General features: G+C 35.0%; 1 protein-coding gene across 2 annotated transcripts; it reads left to right on the top strand.

The window, feature by feature from the left end:
• Positions 1-898: 898 nt before the first annotated feature.
• On the top strand, positions 899-16,451 carry LOC129807606 (pneumococcal serine-rich repeat protein). 2 transcript variants are annotated; one of them, XM_055856985.1, is made up of 3 exons: positions 899-3,299; positions 11,117-12,057; positions 15,841-16,451. In XM_055856985.1, the coding sequence occupies exons 1-2, from the start codon at positions 1,035-1,037 to the stop codon at positions 12,014-12,016; spliced, it is 3,165 nt and encodes a 1,054-aa protein (XP_055712960.1). In that variant the 5' UTR covers positions 899-1,034; the 3' UTR covers positions 12,017-12,057; positions 15,841-16,451. The 2 variants fall into 2 exon arrangements, with proteins under 2 accessions (XP_055712960.1, XP_055712959.1); XM_055856984.1 differs by having other exon boundaries at positions 11,117-16,451.
• The last annotated feature ends 472 nt before the right edge of the window (positions 16,452-16,923 follow it).

Below are 16,923 nucleotides of genomic sequence, written 5' to 3'. Positions count from 1 at the left end.
GCTCCATTTTACTATATAATAGAATGGTTTTTGCGAAGGTTTTTGCCATTTGCAACGGTTTTGACTACGCCCTTGATAAACGACGAAAATTTGAACTAATAATCTCAATACTATGGATATGGATTATGAGGATAAGGACACTATAACAAAATTTCATATGCTCCGATCGGGCTCAAATTTTCTCAAAGTAGTTCTCGCAACTACGTGATAGCGTATGATAGGTATGATATTTCACACTTTTTTATTACACTATAGAAGCGTAAGTATAGCTTTAATCGATAAATAATTTTTTATTGTGAGGAAAAGCTATTCCAGGAAAAACTGCAATGACGAACCTATACCACCCATAGGTTGAACCTTGCCTTCACAGGCAAGGTTCGCACAATTTGTCATACATTTTTCATTTTCCTGGAAAAACCATAAATTTTGCGATAGTGAATTAGATACGTATATAGAAACCTAAAAGACAAGAGATTTTATTGGTGTAGGGTGTAGCTCAATCCATGATGCATTTCACAGTTTAGTTGGAAAAAAATCTTGAAAATGGAGTTCGAAAAAACGTGCGAACCATGCCTAACTTCCCAACTTCCCCTAATGTTTTTTTTTCTTAAATTGGTGTGGATCCTTTTTGGGGTTATTCTTTGGTCTTGTGGATTCTTGGGATTCTTCGACCACAGTACATAACTCACAAAAATTAAAATTTTGAAAGTTGAGGCCCTTTTTATTAAAAAAAATCATTTATAATACAAAATTTGAATAGAAAACATATTTTTTCGGAATGAAAGGTTTTTTTTCACAAAAATGCACGTGTTTCAATGATGTTTCTAGAAACATGAATCATGGATTTTTGTTTTTTCTTATGATTACCCCCTCATATTGGGCGGATATTTGACCAACTTCAGAACTATTTTGCATCCATCTTGGATTTTATTTTCTCTGTCAGCAGGCAGAGAGGAAGAAAATCGTGCAAAAATTGAGAAAGAAATGCGATTGTGCGTGTGATTTAGTGGAAAATTCAGTGTGAAAAATGCAGTATGGGCGATCAATTTGGCCATCGACGGGAAGTTGAATCGGTGGATGAGAAAGGAAGTGATGCATCTGCGGAGAGTGGCGAGAATTTATTGAGTGTAACATACGAAAAGATAGACTTTATTGTGTTGCCCATATCGATAATTGTGGGCACTTTTCTCGGTGTTCTACTGGTAATCTCTGTCCTCCTGCTCATCCTACGGTGGTACTGGAACTGGGGAACAAAGTACACCAAGCTCACCTCAACAGTAATGGATACCCAGACCAAAAATAGTGCTGATGTAAACAACACGGAAAGTAGGACACCAGTTACAGCCGCCTCACCATCACCCACCTCCTCGGCCTCCTCTACAACTTCTACTTCCTCCACCATCCTCCTGTCCTTCCCGCCACCTCTTGCTGCTGTTACGGTGACTAAGACTGTTATCCCTACACCACAACCCGCAACACCAACTGCCCTCACGGTACAATCCCCCAAATTGACACCAGAAACTACGCCACCACCACAAAGTCCTCGGAACGATTGGCTGCACAGTCTTCAGGCAGAGTTGCAACATGTTCAGCCTCGAAGGCAGGGTAGCCCATCGGAAAATAAGGAAAATACAGCCCCAAATTCACCTCTAGTGGCATCGGCCAATTACAAGCACGGCAATTATTTTCGCTTTCCTGAAGTAGATGTGTGGTCACCTGGAGCCAAAGTCACAGCTACACCAAGTACCCAGAACTCTCCGGAGGTCGTAACGACGCCTCGGGACACTCTCACTGTCATCCATGGAAGTCTCATTTCGCCTTCAGACGCCGAGACGGCCCGGAATTCACCAACGGCACGCCGGGCACGTCTTAAATCCATTTCCCTGGACTCGGAGAGTGCACGAGTTGTCGAAGAGAATCTCAATGTGGCCATGGAGGAATTGGACCTGGATACCGTGCAATCACCTTCATGCTCCAAACGCAACAAGCAACAACTCAAGATTGACATTGACTGCGATAATCTTGCGGATATGGAAGTTCGACAGCCGCCCACACCCAAAACACCCACCCTCACACAGACCCGCCAGAAAGCCGTCTCGCTGGACTCTGAGCCCCCGGGGGGCGTATGCAAGAGTAAATCGCAGGCTTCCGTATCGGCCAGCACAACAGCATCAGCATCGGTTCCCACCACGCCCAAGAGGCAACAACAGACCATGAGTATCCATCAGCCTCAGAGGGGTAAATCTCGTAGCACTTCTGATCACTTGGGTTCGAATCTTCAGCGCCTCAAGAGTGTCACTCTGAGTGTGTCCAATAATAATCTCAAGACTCTGCCTGAAGTTATGCCACTCAGTGATTTTGGGGGCACCCCACAGCAGCCACCAAGTCAACCGCCAGCCAAAATACGATCGAGTCTACTACAGCGCCGTGGCTCCAATCACAGTCTCACACTCAATTTGGCCGGTTCTGTGGGTGATCTGGCATCTAATACGAGTCTCACGGGCTCCATGACCACAAATGCCCAAAACACTGGAGGCGGCAAGAAGGGTCTTCTGCAGCGTCGCGGGAGTAATGCCAGTCTCACCCTTACCATTCAGTGCTCTGACTCTGGACTGAGTCGCTTCAACAGCCATGGATCTCTCAATGCTGCCTCACAGTCCCGGAAGGGTCTTCTGAGTGTGTCAAATACCAGTTTGCGAGGTTCTGCCTGCAGTCTAGCACGCCTGAAGGGGACTTCGGGTGCGGGAGAACTCAGTGTAGTTGGTAGCACGGGTACACACCACCGGAAATTCCTTAGTTCTGAGAATCTTCTGCAGCGACCAACTCACCAAACTGAAAGCCTTGAATTGGATGTAGATGAGACTACTGGTAACCTAGAAGATGAAGATCTACAAGGTGGTGATGAATGTGTGATACGTCAGATCACTACAAAACCCCTCAGTCCACAGTCAACGTCAGAGGACTTCAAAATCTACCTGGCCAACATTCAGTTTCTTCAGAATGCATCCAATGTACTTCATATGGATGACATTCGGGAATTTGATTTTTGCTTTGAGGAGCTAGAAGACACTCGAGCAGATCGTGATGAGTGTCTGATGAAGCAACGCCGAAAAATCCGACAGATTCATCAGGAATTCTGGGATTTGCCCACGAATCATCAAGAGAAGCCAATGGTCTTTGGGTCACAGCACAAAAATCGCTACAAGACTATCCTGCCGAATGAACATTCACGTGTCATCCTGCAGCCAGAGGATCCAGAAATACTCCAGGAACCTTACATCAATGCCAACTACATAAAGGTGAGTATTTTCTATACTGATGACTCAAACAATTTAATTGTAGAAAAAGAAAAAAGAATATTGAAGAAGAGAGACATTTTATAGTCTGTGTCATGTCCATGGCTTTTTCTACACGTTGTATTTATTTAGACAGAAAATGCAGAATTTGTAGCATTTTATTGCTTCCTCTCATCTGCATTCTATTTCAGAACTTCCATCTCATTTAATACCGCTATATTATTTCATCTTCAAAACTTGGTTCTTTGCGATTTATTTATTTATGTTTTTGGCTCGAAAATCTCTTCTTTTTTTTCTTTTCAACAGGAAATATTGTTTAAATTGTTTTAGGGAGTTTAAGTGTTTTTTGTTAAAGCATTTTAATCAAAATTAGTTGAAAAAAATTTCAACTAATCCAGTCATTACAATCTCACCTTAACAAGGGCGTACCCAGGATTTCAGTTAGGGGGGGGGGGGCTAAGTCTCAAATTTTGTTGGCGGGGGGGGGGTACATAATTTTTATTTTGAAAAAAAAAACATAAAAAATAAAATGAGATAAAAAGTATCTATATATATATATATATATATATATATATATATATATATATATATATATATATATATATATACAAACTGGTTTTACTTTTCACGAGAGATTAGCCTATGCCCAATTTGTAGGTATTGGTTAAGGAACGATCATCAGTGTTCCTCGGACTAGTGCATTGTCTCCCATGTTATTGGCCAAACAGAAAATTAATTTTTAGAAATAATTCGCAACTTTTTACCAAATAACTACAGCAAGGATGCATTCCATTAGTTCAACTACCCGAGAAACATCTGATAAAGCACCTTCCGATCCGTATAACACAGTGCATTTTTACTATTACACCTATCTTTATTCATTTCTCGACGACTCATTAGCTAACAGCAAATATTTGGTTTTTGGATTTCAGATGCACTTATTTCAAGAAATCTTGTCCATCGAAAAGTTTTTTTTTTTCAAAATGGTCTACGAATTCCGAAAATCAGATCCCTACAGCAGAATTTTTAAAGGAAAATTTCAGAAAATATACTTTAAATGTTGTGCTTTTATATGCCTAAGGGCTTGAATTAAATAAACTTTCTATTATGTTGTAAAAATATTAGAGAAAAATATGCTTTTTTTAGTCAGTTTGACCTACGTGACCCCTTAATGGGTTACATGGATCATGCAGCCTAATAACAGCATGTTTTCTTTCATTTTTGTCAACGTATAATAAAAGTATTTTAATTAAAGCCCTTAAGTATGTATAAATACAACAATTGAACTGCATTTTTTTTAAATTTTTATTTAACCGATTTAACCCTTACTCCTTGGAACTTGGCACCTAATTTTTGGAAACGTCTTTTTGAGAAAAACTTTTCGGAAGTCACGATAACTCAGAGTGGATTAATCTAACGTCAAAAAAAACATTTCTTATTAGACTATGAGTTAAACTAACTTGAACCATGGATTTTTTGTTGCTTTGATAACAATTTATTTGGCAAGACGAAACAAAAATACGCCGAAAATAATATTTATGTATTAAATTTTCCCAAAAACCCAATTTAATCTTTTTTTCAAAAGTCCTCAAGTTCAAGAACGGGTTTAACTCATCTGCTAACAGGAAAAAAACGGTTTTTAAGGTCAAATGACTCTACTCTATGTAATCGTTACTAACGAAAAGTATGTTTTTTCAATAAACGTTTCCGACAATCAAATCCTAACGGTCGAATTTTTATTTATTTTTTTTTTTGTAAAAAAATAGTTTACATGTTATGATCTTATATGCCTATAGAGGAGCTTGAATTAAATAAATTTTTTATTATGTTGAGAAAAAAAGTTAGAAAATATGCTATTTTCAGTCTTTTTGACCTGCATATAGACCCTCAACAGATCAAAGTTCAAAGTCAATATACGACCTCAGCTTTAATTACATATTCTTAAATTTCACGTCTGACTGCTCCTTTATGGCTTTAAATAAACTTTCGGAGTCCTTGGTGATTTTTTTAAACATATCCCCCGAGGAAATTAGAGGTCCATCACTTCGAGTTTTTAAGATGTCTTAAGGCCTCTACACATTGGGAGTAATTTACAAAAAAAAAATGCTTTTTAGAAGGAAATTTTCTGCACTTCTCTAGGTGGAAACGTCAAAATTCTGTCAAAAATACAATTTTTAACGAAAACAGTTCCCAATGTGTATAGGCCATTAAGAAGAAGATTATTAAAAATAATCGGTAGAATCATTTTAAGAAACTTGCTTTCTTCTTATATGGTGAACCGTTACTGCCAAAATATACGACTTTTCTAAAACATATTCTAACCTAACACTATATTTTTACTTTCTCTGTGGATTTATAGGCGTTCGTTATAAATTCTTAAATAACCTTTAAATATGTGAAAAAGATTACGTGACAACTTCCTTCTTTTCGAAAAATATATTACTGAATAAATTTGTTACCGAAATTACGTTAGAAAAAAATGCAAAAATAGTTACGAAATATTTGCCTATTTTTACACTTTTTTTAATTCTTGAATGTATACTACAGCACGGATAAGAGCCTTGTCCTGCCCCCCCCCCCTCATTGAGCTTTTAATAGTTTTTGAGTTTTTATAAGTTCATTTTTGTGTTGACCCTCTACAAATGAGCAATAAGTCATCAAATTTGAGAAGTGACTAAATTTACAACTTTAAAAGCAATAGAATTTTCATAAAAGTTTCGATCTTTATGAATTGAAAAATTAGGCCCATTTTTGGAAGGATTTGGATTTTTTACTGGTCAAACAAAATTTTTTGCTGTATAAATATATTTTTTTACTTTTCATTTGTTTTTGAATTTTTTTGACGCTTCTAGGGGGGGGGGCAGCTGCCCCCCCCTGCCCCTAGCTGGGTACACCCATGCACCTTAATCTTCACATTTTTAATCATAAATGTGGAGCTCAGAGGCAAAATGGCACATATCCTATGGCTAAAGCATAGGATATGTGCCATTTTGCCTCTGAGCTACACAAATATGAAAATGATCAAGAAATCATTGCTTCTAATTCCATGAGAAATATTCCATATAATTTCTAATTTAAGGTGTACATCACTGAACCAACATAAAAACACTTCGCTAACTGCCTAGAGTCTAAATTATCGTATGATCTTTCCTTTAGATAGACACATTCGTTTGCACATCAATCGCTCAATTGAAAATTTTTCTTATCAGAAACAATGACATTCTGGAACTGACCATTAACGTGCAAGCGAATTTACTCCTTCGTCGATCGAGCATAACTTTTTTTCTGAGGATCGATGAAATCTCGTCCTTTTCAGGATTTTTGAGGCTACATATAGAAGTCTTTTAACAAAATTTATTTCATGATTATTTGCGATCTATGCATCTCACTATCTCGATCTATGCATCTCTCTATGTTTGTCTGCAAATCTGACGCATATTTGTTCAATTTACTTCTTCACTTTAAAAACGATGACTACCGATTAAGCAATTTATTTTAGACCTCCCCCAAAGCATTTTAAAATGCTACTAGTATCCCTGTACCAAGTTATGTTTCGAAAAACAGAAAGTTTAATTACATTCAGGGTTTTCCAGAGCCTTAAAGATAGCTGCTTCCGCATTCCCTGCAATATATAGCGACATTAAATTGTCGCGTTTGAGTTCCATTACGGTTTAAAAAACTTTTACAAAATATTATCGAAAATACTTTTGTAAGCTCTTAGTCAACAAAATGAACTACCACTATGCAACATATGAAACCACTGTCACCAACGGTTTAACAGCTACAGTGAGCGAAATTCAAATAGGGACGGACTTATATGTGGGTGATGTGGGTGGTCTGTAAGTCGGATCAACCTAATATTTTTTTTTTGTATAATATAGGCCTATCCAACAATACTTTTTATGGTAGTGACCCACGTGCACTTGCGTTCGTGAGTGCACGCCAGCCAAAATATGAAATTTTTAAGTGATTTAAAGCGAAATTCAAATTAGGGACGATGCCAATTTTTTTTAAATAAAAATGAAAAAAACCAGATCAATGAGAATAATTTCAATATTTTGTATTTAATCCCTTGTTCTTGATAATAGAAATAAGTCTTTTTGGCATACTTAACACCAATTTTTGAAGAGTTTTTAGCTCAATTCGCTCCCAGGCACGGCACATCTGATGGCATTCTTAAGCTCTTCCACTGTCCCATATTGCTTCCCTCCTGCGTAAACTTCTCTGGAAAGGATGCCCCACAGATTTTCTATTGGATTTAGATCCGGTGAAATGGCTGGCCAATCCAAAACTTCCAATTCTTTTTCTTGAAACCAGTTCATTACAAGTCTTGCCTTGTGAATAGCCGCATTATCTTGCTGGAATATGACGTCATCACTGGGTTGGGCTTCGTAAAATGGAACCAGAACATCTTCGATCAATTCGCGATACCTTACAGATGACATTTTCGTACTTATCCAGCAAATTGGTGTCTTCCCATAAAATGAAAAGGCGGCCCAAATCATAACAGTTCCACCCCCGAAGTTTCGGCTCATCGTAGTATTTTTTTCCTTCCGCAAGTCATGCCAATAATACTTAAAGACGTCTGGCCCATCCAGGTTGAACTTCTTTTCATCGGAAAAAATCACTTTGTTCCAATTTTTTCCCATGGAGATGTATTTTTCCGCAAACGACAAACGGGCTTCAATATGGCGACTTTTAAGTGGCGGCTTCTTCAGTAATTTGGTCCATTTCAAGTGATTCGATTCCCTTAGAACTTGTTGAATACGACGTTTAGTGACTGGTACTTTGGTATCCTCCTTTATTTTCGCAGCAGTATAATTTCCAATTTCCAGTTGCCGCCAGTCGAAGAATTCTTGTAAGTTTCGTATTGCCTTTCGAATGGCCATAATTCGAACCGCAGGTATTCTTACCTTTTAGGTATTGCCAAATACAGTTTTTAGATCGTCCCAACTTCTTTCCAATTGTCCAAGATCTTTGTAGGCCCTAATTTGGCCTTTTTCGTTCTTCGTGAGTCTGCAGCCTATTCCCATATCTAAGACCTTTGCTTTTTAACTTCACTACTATGATTACACTTTGCCAGCATAGACCACAAAACTCACTACAAAATTTCCTTATTCAGGGGTGCCACCTCGAGCATCATCAACATAAAATAATTAACGTCCCTAATTTGAATTTCGCTTTAATTCACTTAAAAATTTCATATTTTGGCTGGCGTGCACTACCATAAAAAGTATTGTTGGATAGGCCTATATTATACAAAAAAAATATTAGGTTGATCCGACTTACAGACCACCCACACCACCCACATATATGTCCGTCCCTATTTGAATTTCGCTCACTGTATGCGCTCTGAATGTTGTTGCATTTTTTTTCAGCCACCCTGTATAAAGAAAGCTGGGCCTTTAATTTATTTTATTGAGTTTCACAATTGTTTTGTAAATATAAATTACCAGACGTTAAAAGCCCAGTTTCCTTTAGAAATATGCGAAAAAATCTTATGTATATCAATGTAGCCCCACAGCTCAAAGTAGCCCAACCTCCCTCTACATTGGTGCTTAATAGAATTTATCAGTTAATTCTTTCCTGACCGCAGCATATGCTGAAAGCCAATTTCACCACTTTTTAATCAAAAATATCTAAGCTCATGAATTAATTGAGGTCCTACAAAAAATATCTTACATTTGGACATCCTTATAGTTTATAATCATCCACAAGAATAGGATTTTTATCAGTTCTGAATAATTAAAAAAACATTGCTTTTCACAGAACATTCATATGCTGGTTTGGGTACTCAGAGTCCCAAAAGAGACGAAAGAGTTAACCCTTTAGCCCTTTAAGGACGAGTGGGACACCGGTATCTCAAAAACAATTAAAAAAACATCTGTCTGTCCGTCCTGCTACCGCCAGCTGAAGAGCTCAAACGGTTACAAATATCGACTTGGGTCCTTCGGGGGACCCCCTAAGTCGACCCAAAAATCGTTAACATGCCCCTCATTTTCCCAAATCCCTCTCCCTTACTTAATTACCTTCCCTTACATTTAATAAATTACTCCTTTTGAGTAATTTATTAAATGGTTTAAATCGGTTGTGAATAGATATACGGTAAATGATGCGAAATTACTTTTGACGTAGGGGAGGGTGGGGTAGTTCACCCCTAAATTGCAAAATAGATTTTGAGATAATCTAATATCTATAATGACCTCCACGATTCTTGGATGCAAAATCGTTTGACTTCTCCAAAAAGAGGCATTTTGTTGGTCAAGGTTAGGACTAAAAAGTAGCAAAGTGTCGATGAGCTGATGGCAATACTTCCTCATAAATAGCAGGACATTTACTGCTAGTATTGTCAATACTAGCAAGTATTGCCAATACTTTTCTGTTTGTATTTTAATTTTATATTTCATCTTTTGGGGGCAGGGGGGGGGGTTGTGGTGCAATTGATAAAAGTGTTCGACACTTGGGCGGTGTGACCACCGACTTGACTGTCACATTTTTGAGTTCGAGTGATGGGGAAAATATTTCTTATACACATTGTAAACCGATTAAAAAAAATGTAAACTGACCATTTTACAAAATGTCAATAAAAGTAGGGTACATCAAAATAAATAAATGATTATTAAATTATTTTTTTTATGTATGACGTAATTTATTTACTTTCAATCTTTTTGGTTGACACACGCTTACGCTAGATGCTTACAAAAATTATCTTAGATTTGCAATTACCCACAAAATATATAATATTTTTTTAAGATTTAGTCCTAAGTAGGTTTGAATAATTGTTTATTTAATTTAAAGTACTTTATTTTGAGTACCCAGACCCAGAGCCACAAAATAAATAAATAAATAAATAAATAAATGAAAAACCTGTTTCTTAGATCGACGTGAATTTTGTTAAAAACACGACGAGAAAACTGATAAGAGAAAGAGCTCAGCTCAGTTATGATGAGGAAAAGGACAGTTTAGAAAAATATGACTTTTCCGAAAACTCTTAGCTAGAATTCCAAGCCTTCCTCAGTGCTCAAATTTATTATTTTCCTGATTCACAGTGCATAAGATCTGGAGCACTATATTTTTATATTTTTTATGATATATTTTTAATACTTTCTGATTTTTTTTTGTGAAGCACAAATCTGCAGAACGATAGACAGAGAGAATATTTTATCAAGCTGACAAACATATTTTCTTAAATTTGTTTTTCAACACAACAAATTTATTTTTAATTGAAACTCTTTAACATGTATAAACATTGAACAATATTTTTGACAATTTAATTAAAAAATCAAAATTCAACCACTGAGACCTGATTTTTAGAAGCTCTTTGGAAAAAAAAGCCTAGATTGTCGTAGTCACGATTACTTATAAGTGGTTTCATCAAAAGTAAAAAAAAGTCATATGAATATTTTCTATTAGAAAAATTTTGATTCGGAATTTTAAAAATTGAATTTGAGGAAAAGCGACTAAAATTAACGCTTCCCACTTGGGGCTTTTCCATAGCGACAGAAATGTTCTATAGCATTTTTTAAGTTATTTGGTAGAACTGATATTATTTTAAATTGCTTTTTATATAAATTCAATTTGGGCGTGATCTGATTTTTTAACTGGTTATTTTACTTAAAATGCATGAATATGTTCTCAGAGTTAAAATTTTAATATTTAGCTTAGTATTTCGTATCTGGAAAATATAAACTTATTACTTTGTATTTTTTTTTAAGTTTAGACTAATCCAATACCTCTTCGAAACTAAATGCTAATCAATTTCTTACGGACACGTAATCTTTAACTTTTTTGTATGACAAAATTGGTAATTTTTTTTCTAGGGACCAGATGGTACGCATAATGCGTATATCGCCACACAAGGACCCATGCCCAACACAATCTACGAGTTCTGGTTGATGGTGATGCAGAATGTTCGCAGATGCGGTGAAGAGTGTAGGAGCGATCAAAAGATCGCCATGCTGACGGAATTTGTTGAAAGTGGAAGAACTAAGTGCGCAGTGTATTTTCCCACTGAAGTGAATCAAGTGTTGGTATTTGCTAATGGGGCTGATGATGTCTTATCAGCACATGCTCCCCCATCGAATGCCAGCACAGATGATATACAAATCGGTGGGGATTCGATGTGGCTCAAAGCATGCTTAGATATGCTGGGGGATGATGAGGAAAAGAATGATGATAGGGATAGATGCGTGCATAAGTATGCATTCGTGATAGAGAATACTGGGGTGACCCAGAAGAAGGGCTATTCCGTACGGCAACTCTGTGTTCGACATTTTGACCATGATGGGAAACCCTTTATGTTTAATGTGCTCCATTACTGGTTCCCCGATTGGCCTGATCATAGGTCACCGGAGGATTTGGGTGTTGTACTTGATTTCGCTCTCGAACTTCTGGGTGGTGAATCTAGCATTCAGGAGACGACGACGAATCAGATACCATTGCCAGTGCTTCATTGTTCAGCTGGAATCGGTCGAACGGGCTGCATGGCGGGGATCTTGAATGCGGTGAGACAAATCGACTCAACACCCATAAATCCCAGTGTGGACATCTTGGGCATTGTGTGCAATTTGAGACTGCAACGTGGCGGAATGGTGCAGAATTCCGAACAGTATGAATTAATTTATAGAGTTGTGTGTCTCTATCAGAAACGAAAGGATTCCATGACTCATTCCCCACCGCAGCAGTTACCCTTCCTCCTGTGTAACACACTCGATTTTTAAAAGAAAATGGCACTATTAAAAATCAAAGCAGATTCTCACTGGTGCGTATGATGTAATAATGAGAAAGATCAAATTGATGGTTTTATTTCAAATTTTTTTTTTATAACAAACATCCTATAATCTTGCCAAACCACAATACAAAGGAGAATCACTGAAAGATTTTAAAATGAGTAATTTAATTTCTGGACATTAATTTATTTTTAAATCATTCCATTCAATTATAATATTTTCAAACCCGTTAAATTTTTATAGTATTTCGACATTATTATTTTTTTTTTTGATCAAATAATCACTCATATTCATTATGACATGTGTACTGAAAAATAGACAAAGTTTAAAAGTTCTTCTCTTGCCTTAAATTTAATTTATAAATTTTACTTCCAAAATAGTGGGTAGATTAAGGGACAGTTTTGAAAAGATTTTCTTCTACAAAATCTTAAAATTTCCTGAACAATATTTTAAAAATTTTTCCTTTCCCAGAGCCTTTGAGGCCTCTACTAATTACGACAAATTTTCGTCAAAAAATGGCGTTTTTTTTTTTTAGAAAATTACAGAAGTTAAAAACTGTTAATTTTTAACCTTAATTGCTTCCAACATTATAGTGATCTTTACACATTGAGATAATGTTTGTGAAGAATGAGCATTTTGACGCGATTTTACGTTTACTTGTACAAACGATTTATTTCAAAAGAGTATATTTTGACAAAAATTGGTCACAATGTAAAGAGGCCCTTCGAAATGGCCAAAATGTAACAAAATGGATTTTTTAATACCCTGCCATGAGACGTGAGATCATCGCAGTATTAGAAGAAATTTACCCCTATACTCTTTTGGCGTAGACTACACTGAGAAAAAAAAAGAGCGTGCGATTAACTTTTTTTCCTCTTAACTTCAACACTTTTTAGGTGTAAAAATATATCAACATTTTTTAAAGTTAATTTTACACCTTTTTAAGGGTAAAATTAACATGAAAAGGGTATCTTTAACCCCTAATACACCTAAAACGGGTAATATTTACACCGATTTCGGATCAATAATGCAAGTTAAAATTAACATTTCCGGAATGTTATTTTAACTTTTTCGGATTTCTCTCAGTGTACTTTCCTCTATCTTGAACAGAAAACAGAAATGCATCTTGTTATAGAAATGCAAAGCAAAAAGCCTTTTTTTTTACAAAAAACAGTCGTTGGAAAATGACCTTAACCCTCTTGCGGTGTGTTTTTTTAATATGCGAAAAAAAATAATGAGACAATGTTTTCTAGAAAAATTATGACCCAATAAACACAAAAACCATCCGCGTGAAAACAATCCAAATAAAAAGACATAAAAAATTTTTCAATCTAATTTTGTTTTTAAAACTGACACTTAAATATTTACACATAAAAGCCTAGATCAGCCTTTAGAGGTGCGATTCCTTTATTGCAAATTTGGATTGTGGCAAACTCGAACGATATTTATACATAAATAATGCAAATTTCGTTTAATAATTCTTAAACTGTATGTAACATATTATCGTTATTAATGAGGAAAATTGGATGAGAAATGCATAAAAGTATCTGAAAATCTTTAAAGTCGATTATCTCGGAAACTATGAGAAATAGAGGCTTCAACTTTACATTCATTGAGAACCCCTGTCAGCGACCCGAGAAAATCGCGCCCCGCAAAAATCAGGGAAAAACTTCGCGCCCCGCGAAAATCAGCGAAACAATTCGCGCCCCGCGAAAATTTGCGGAAAAATACGCGCACCTCGAAAATCCGCGAAAAAATCGCGCCCCGTGAAAATTAGCGAAACAATTCGCGCCCCGCGATTGCGAAAAAATACACGACCCGTAAAACTCCGCGAAAAAATTCGCGCCCAGCGAAAATCCGCGAAAAAATTCGCGCCCCGCGAAAATCCGCGAAAAGATTCGCGCCTCGCGAAGATCCGCAAAAGACATCGCGGATCATGAATTATATATGCTACCTTATAAATCTTCGATTATAGACTCACTATGTAGAGAGGGAGAGTGAGTGAAAGGGAGAGTGAGAGAGTGCTATATATGGGGAAATCTTGTCCGACGCCGCTTCTCCCGCTCTTTTCCCGGCTAACGCTAATAGCAAATTTTCTTAAAATTGAAATCTTTAAAGTGAAATATCTCGAGAACCGTTCGACGAATGTCTTAATTTTTTTTTTAAATAGGTCAAAATTTTCTGGACTACAACATAAATATAAAAAATTCAAAATCGCATACCTAGATTTCGAGATAAACTACGAAACGTGATTTTAACCGGTTTAGAATCGGTTTTTCTTTGAAGTTAAATTTTTTTCAGTGTTCTTAATTACAGTTTTACTGAAATGATTTTCTGAAAGGTTTATTTGAACTTATTTTGACCCTTATCATTTCGTTGCTGTCGTCAGTTTTGCGGAAGTCAGAGAAAAAATAGTACAAAATTTTTGTTCAACATTTCCCATTTACAAAATAAAAATACCTGTGTAAAGTAATTCGACTGAAGTAAATTGTTCGTTACCGAAAGCTATGTCATTTGACTTTGTATGCTTTTCCTTAAATTAAATTTTGAGTTTTGAAAGCAAAAATAGATTTTGGAAATTATTATATTTTCTTACACGGAATCTAATTCTATATTAAAAGAGATAAAAAAAAGAATGTACGCTAATTTTGAGTTCATTGGATCATAGTTAAACCAGAAAAAAATATCTATTTTTTTCTGCACATTAAAAAGTTGGGCTTTAGAGGGTTAACTCTTTCGAGGCCACAACATGTGCAGCAAGATAATTTCATGATTTTTTGATTAAAAATATTAGCTCAGAAATTAGTCGAAATCCTGAGAAATATTCTAAATTTGGACATCGCCATAGTTTGTAATCTTTCAAAAGAATTAGGTTTTTATCGGTTTAAATAATTAAAAAACTGTTTTTCCCAGAACATCCATATTTTCCCCTGAATACCCATCAGAATTTAAAAAAAAATGAGTAAGATTTCAGAAGATTTATGGTAAAATTTTAAAACCTGAACCTACCTACCTTGGGAGACTGCATTTGGAAATTTTTGGCTTGGCATGTTTTATCTTTGTAAATTAGGCTGCCCTACATGAAACAACTAGTAAAAAGCTATATTGGAGAATAGCTACAACGCCAAGTTCAAGTTCATTTTGCAGAAAAGATTTATTTTTAAAGAAAATACAATTTTTTTTGGGGAAAAATATGTTCTCTAAATTTGGACAAAAGTCGTAAAATTTGTGAACTTTGTAGTCGCGATATTCTCAATCTAAACTAATTGAAATTCATACACTGAGAAAAAAAAAGGGTGCGATTAACTTTTTTCCTCATAACTTAAACACTTTTTAGGTGTAAAAATATATCAACATTTTTAATGTTAATTTTACACCTTTAAAAGGGTAAAATTAACATGAAAAAGGTTAACTTTAACCCCCAATACACCTAAAAAGGGTAATATTTACACCGATTTCAGATCAATACTGCAGGGTAAAATTAACATTTCCGGAATGTTATTTTAACTTTTTCGGATTTCTCTCAGTGTAGTATATTCTCTCACCATGTATAGTTAAAGCTTTGATATATCTTGTCAGTTTTCAGACCGTATATGTTATGCTTCAAGAAAAATAATAATACAAAAAAGTTCTAATTTCCAAAATTGTAAAATTTCAAATTCATTAACGTCTCGAAAGCTTTTCGATATTAAAAAATACTTCATTTAGAAAATCAGCGTCTTTCAATGACTTTAATCGTACGTATGTTTTCGAAAATACGACATTTTTTATACTTAAGCAAACCATCAATTTGACGAATTATATGGTCTCTCTAGCATTCAATTGAACATCCCAAAAAAGAATTGAAATATACTCTCATAAAAAATATTCATGTCAAGTCATAACTTTTGAAAAAGATTTTTGAAATAATCACAATTGAAGTAAAAAAAATAACAAGAAATACTTGTGTGTATGTTTGAGTGTTGAAAGATGTTTCAATGTATGAATGTTTCATCAATTTTCGTGACAAAGAAGAAATAAGCATCAACAAATATATAAATAGAAAGAAAATTCATTATGAAATCACATCTAATTGTAATAAATGTAAAATGAAGATAAAAATGTAATTAATTTAATTAAATATTGGAATTTATTTGCATTCGACGTTAGAGTCTATATAAATTGAATTTAATTTAATTAATGAAACAACAACATTTACTATACAAATACTTAAAGAGTGTAATTTGAAATTCCAACTGGAATAAAATGATTAAGGTCAAAGGACAGCTACAAGAAATAACACTTTTTTGTAAAATTTCATCCAGGAATACGCTTTTACTTGAGAGAGAAAAAAAGGAAAGCTTTCTTTCAAATATCGCTTTATATGTGAATTATGAGATGTATTTGTTTAATTTATGTAAAAATATATATTTTAAGAGAGTTGGAATAACTATTTTTTTTTCAAATCGTTCCTGAATTTTACTTGTTCTCTATATTTATTTCAAAGTAAGAAAAAAGTCAAACAAACAGGTAAGTGTTATTTAAATTCCTTAACTAAGGAAAATTATAATAAATTTGGAAAACTGGCGCTCAATTTGTGATCGCAATTTTATTTTATTTTCAATGTTTGTTTTAGAAACTCAACGTCTTGCTAACCTTGCTAATAAAACCTTTGTACAACATGTTTTACTCTTAAATTTCATCGTGCCACGTCCAATCTCCTATTTTTATTGTACTTGCACCTGAACTTAATAATGAATTAAAAGGAATCTTGTAAACATAATTTAGTAATAAGTATTCTACAAAAATAAAATTTTAGAACAAAATAATGCATGTTTCTTTTTTAACTTTAACATGCAAGGATCTTTTGAAAGCTTTTTTAACGATCTACATAATGATAGTATTAGGTGAAATTTTTA

Source organism: Phlebotomus papatasi, chromosome 3, assembly GCF_024763615.1.
Source record: "Phlebotomus papatasi isolate M1 chromosome 3, Ppap_2.1, whole genome shotgun sequence".
Lineage (NCBI taxonomy): Eukaryota > Metazoa > Arthropoda > Insecta > Diptera > Psychodidae > Phlebotomus > Phlebotomus papatasi.
This window is presented reverse-complemented; position numbering and strand designations above follow the sequence as displayed.

What these genes read in the sequence shown, in the direction of transcription:
- LOC129807606 (XM_055856985.1), top strand. Translation starts at nt 1,035, where the DNA reads ATGGGCGATCAATTTGGCCATCGACGGGAAGTTGAATCGGTGGATGAG. An exon ending in TCAATGCCAACTACATAAAG is followed by an intron (nt 3,300 to 11,116) that starts GTGAGTATTTTC and finishes TTTTTTTTCTAG; the next exon opens with GGACCAGATGGTACGCATAA.